Source organism: Cebus imitator, unplaced genomic scaffold, assembly GCF_001604975.1.
Source record: "Cebus imitator isolate Cc_AM_T3 unplaced genomic scaffold, Cebus_imitator-1.0 Scaffold117, whole genome shotgun sequence".
NCBI classification, from domain to species: domain Eukaryota; kingdom Metazoa; phylum Chordata; class Mammalia; order Primates; family Cebidae; genus Cebus; species Cebus imitator.
The window spans coordinates 9,244,157-9,248,099 of record NW_016107432.1 but is presented as its reverse complement, the minus strand read 5'-3'; the positions used below and the strand labels follow the sequence as shown (position 1 = coordinate 9,248,099).

General features: G+C 54.9%; 1 protein-coding gene across 1 annotated transcript; it reads right to left on the bottom strand.

The window, feature by feature from the left end:
- Positions 1-875: 875 nt before the first annotated feature.
- DRD5 (dopamine receptor D5) lies at positions 876-3,313 on the bottom strand. Its single transcript, XM_017539167.2, has one exon. It carries the CDS (start codon positions 2,822-2,824, stop codon positions 1,415-1,417), a length of 1,410 nt encoding a protein of 469 aa, XP_017394656.1. The 5' UTR covers positions 2,825-3,313; the 3' UTR covers positions 876-1,414.
- Positions 3,314-3,943: the final 630 nt, after the last annotated feature.

The following is a 3,943-nucleotide window of genomic DNA, read 5'->3' as shown; positions in this document are numbered from 1 at the left end:
ATGAAATTATCCTTAAAGAGATCAAAATTGATTGAACTGTCCTTGATAAAACTGCTTCAAAGCAGGGACTCGTAAGAAATTACATATTCACATTTCATTTGTTTCCATTAACGGCACTCATATTTACATCTGATGTTAATAACATGCTCTCAACCGGTGTGGGTCTGGAATCAAACACTCCCCTTGACTGTGACTGTGCACACAGCAGAAAGGAAAAACAAAATGATTGGAGTTAGTTGGGCTCTTCTATTGAGCACCTAGACCTACAGATTTTCCAATTTCAAGTTCATTCACATTTCATCTCTGGCTTCTACATTTTAGTTAAAAAGCATTCCCCTATTTGCTATTGTCCACTAAGGAAAATGCCTGTTTAAAAAACAGGATTTCTTTTTTAAAGCATCTTGATTCACACATTTCAAAGCTCTTCAGAAAACACGATTTCTCAAAAGCCATGTCATTCTAAAACATGCTACAGATTTCACATGGAGAAAGAGCAAGCTATTATTCTACACAGTCTTTTCAATAAACTGATGGCATCTGTCTAGGAATCAGGAGAGTTGTCTTATTTTAAAAAAAAAAAAAAATTCCAAATGAGAAAAAAAGAAATCTAGGCTTGAGAAGATCTAATGCCTTGCCACTGAAGCCAGGTTTGGGCACAGACCCCACATGCGTATAAGTAATAAAAAGAAACCTGAGAAAACAGAAGCTCCTCAACGTCCTTTGCCCTGTGTGTATCTTTAAGGCCAAACTATAAAGAAAATAAGCATGTCCTTCCAGACCCAGCAAACATCTTTGCATTTTAAGGGTGCGCTCATGGTTTCTTCAGAAGCACTTCTGAAACACAAGGTAGCAAAGCAAAGATAGTCACCCCATCATACAAATAATTTGTGTTTATTAGACACCAGAATAAATGAGTGAGACTTCCTCGGCTGTGATATAGAGACACCCACCAGCACAGAGAGAAGAAATGACATAAGCACAGAGCCACCAGAAGCCAGACCCAGGAAAGCTATGCTCCCACCACATCACTGCACACACACCCAACTTGCTGTTTAAAAATCAATTTAAACACTAACAATGACTGAAGAAGCCATTTGTTTAAAAAGGGAGGGGAGAGCATATTTTTTAAGGACCAAGTAACACTTTTTTTTTTTAAAGGAGCCAGCACCATACTCTCTTCTCTAATAGGATCACCTCTGGCAGTCTGGGTATATTTGACTGAGTTTATTGCAACTGCTTCTGCCAGTTCTTTGAACTACCAATCAATGGGATGAGGTTTCTGAGCACACGAGCTACTACTCAGAAACACATGATAAACAGGGCAGCGCTGGAAAGGCATGTATTTGCGTGTGTGTGCATGCTTGCAGATGTCACTGCAGTTATGCAGATCCAGGAGGGAGTTTCTTAATGCCGTTTAATGGAATTCATTTGGGGTAAAATGTATTATTTTGCCTAAAGAAATCTCTCCCTCGCAGGCCAGCTCCCAGACAGACTCTGCCACAGGGTCGCCATCTGGGGACGTCTGATAGATCTGGGACATGCGATCGAAAGGGCCCTCCTCCTCGTCATCATTCACCGCGTTGGGCATCATGTGGATATAGGCAGCTGTGATTTCCTTCTGGAAGACGGTGTCCTGGTTGTAGGAGATGAGCTCATTGCTGATGTTGACCGTCTCCACCGGCGTGCGGGAGCAGAGGTGGCTGCACCCCAGCAGCTGGGCAAACACCTTCCGGAAGTCAGCGTTGAAGGCGTAGATGATGGGGTTGAGTGAGGAGTTGGCCCAGCCAAACCAGACGAAGACATCGAAGGTGGTCTCACTGACGCAGGGGAAGCCTGCCGGGGGTCCTTCGGGGTGTCCACTGCAGAAAGGAACCATGCAGTTAAGGACGAAGAAGGGCAGCCAGCAGCACACGAAGACCCCCATGATCACCGACAGGGTCTTGAGCACCTTGGTCTCCTTCTTGATGGAAGCGCGCAGGCTGGTCTCGGGCGCGCAGGCGGCGCTGCTCCGGCAGCTCTGCGCGTGCTCCGCGGCCCTCTCCAGGGAGGAGATCCTGCGGATCTGCACCTGGGCGATGCGGTAGATGCGCGTGTAGGTCACGATCATGATGGCCACCGGGATGTAGAAGCTGACGAGAGAGGAGGAGATGGCGTAGGTTCGGTTCAGGCTGGAGTCACAGTTCTCTGCCCTCACGTCGGGCTCCCAAACGTCCTCCCAGGGCGTCCCGTTAGCCAGGTTGTTCGGCAGGTCCAGTCCGCCCCAAGAGCCCACCTGGTCCCTGTGCCAGTTGAGCTGGACTGGAATGAAGGAGATGAGGACGGACAAGGTCCAGGCCAGGCCGACCATGACCAGGGCCATGCGCTGGGTCATCTTGCGCTCGTAGCGGAAGGGCCTGGAGATGGCCCAGTAGCGGTCCACGCTGATGACGCACAGGTTCAGGATGGAGGCGGTGGAGCACATGATGTCGAAGGCCACCCAGACGTCGCAGAACGCTCCAAAGGGCCAGTAACCGGCCACCTCGGCGACCGCCTTCCAGGGCATGACCAGCAGCGCCACGAAGAGGTCTGACACGGCCAGAGACACGATGAAGACGTTGGTCATCTTGGCGCGCAGGTGGCGGCTCCGCACGATGGCAGCGCACACCAGCACGTTGCCCAGCAGGGTCCAGATGATGAGTAGGGTCAGCAGGCCGGCAGTGACCACCTGCGCCGGCCCCAGTGGCGGTGCCCCAGCCGAGCCCCCCAAGGAGTTTTCCTGCGCCAGCTGCTGGTGCAGCGCGAACTGCCCCGGGTACGCGGTGCCGTTGCTCCCTGGCGGCAGCATTTCTGGCTGGGCTGCAGGGGCGGCCTGTGCGCGGTCCCAACTTCAGCCCTGCGACCCTCGGGCAGCCCCATCGGGCACCCCGAGGATGCGCCCCCTCAGCCAAGGGACCCTCGAGCCCTGAGGGGCGCTCACCGTGAGCTGCGCCGGGCCCAGGGGCGCGCGGGGACTTCTCTCGCCGCCTGAAGCGCCTCTGGCTCGGTGGCCGCGGTGCGTCCCTCCAGTCTCGGCGCTGGGGACAGGAAGCCGCTGGTGCCCGCTGACGGCCAGGGCTGTTCTCCGGAGTTCGCAGCGCGCCGGGCGGCAGCGGCAGCAGCTATGTCGGGTTCGGAGCCAGAGAAGAGAGCGAGCCGCCACTGAGTGGCTGGGGCAGGCAGCCGCGGGCGCCGGGAGCTGCGGTGCTGCCGCTGTCCCAGGCTGCTCCCGGGCCCCGCGTCCCGCCCCCAGCGCCTCCGCGCTCGGCTCTCTCGCGCTCCCGCCCTACCTGTGCCTTGGTGCAGCCGCTCCTCGCGCTCAGCGCTCCGGAGTCTAGGGGCGATCCCGCAGGTCCGAGAGGAGCCCCAGCGCCAGACCCTAGCCCCGGGAGAGGAAAATTCTCCCCGGGAAGACGGAATGGTGCTTGGAGCAGCCCTGGAGCCCTAGCCCTGGCCATGCTTGGGGAACAAGAGGCAGGGTAGGAAAGAGGACTCGAGGGCTTCCAGAGGGGAAAGAGCTTTTGCAGGGTAAAGGGGGCGGCCTTGGATTGCCCACAGACCTGAGTCCCAATCCGGACTTTATTCTTGGCTCTGCGACTTTGAGGGCCTTTACCCGGCCTTGGTTTCCTTCTCCGCGGCGTGGGATAATGATTCCTATTCCTGTGGCGATGTCAGGGGAAGCCGTCTAGGAAGAGGTGGCCAGTAGAAAGTGTCTACTAGGAACAGGCTCCTGCTTCCCCCAGCCCCTCCCTCAACACCCTGAGGCTGGGGTTTAACCTGATCTCTTGGGAGACTCTCCTTTTCCCCACCACCGCCCCCAATCCTTGAGCGATCTTTCCGTTGGGGAATAATTTGGGATGAACCGAAAAGATCAGAGGAAGAAGAGAGCTCCCCAGAGAGTTGGAAGCCTCTTCTTTCAGGGCACTTT

Bases quoted from the DNA above. Each gene is read 5' to 3' on its own strand.
- DRD5 (XM_017539167.2), bottom strand. From the start codon at position 2,824: ATGCTGCCGCCAGGGAGCAACGGCACCGCGTACCCGGGGCAGTTCGCG.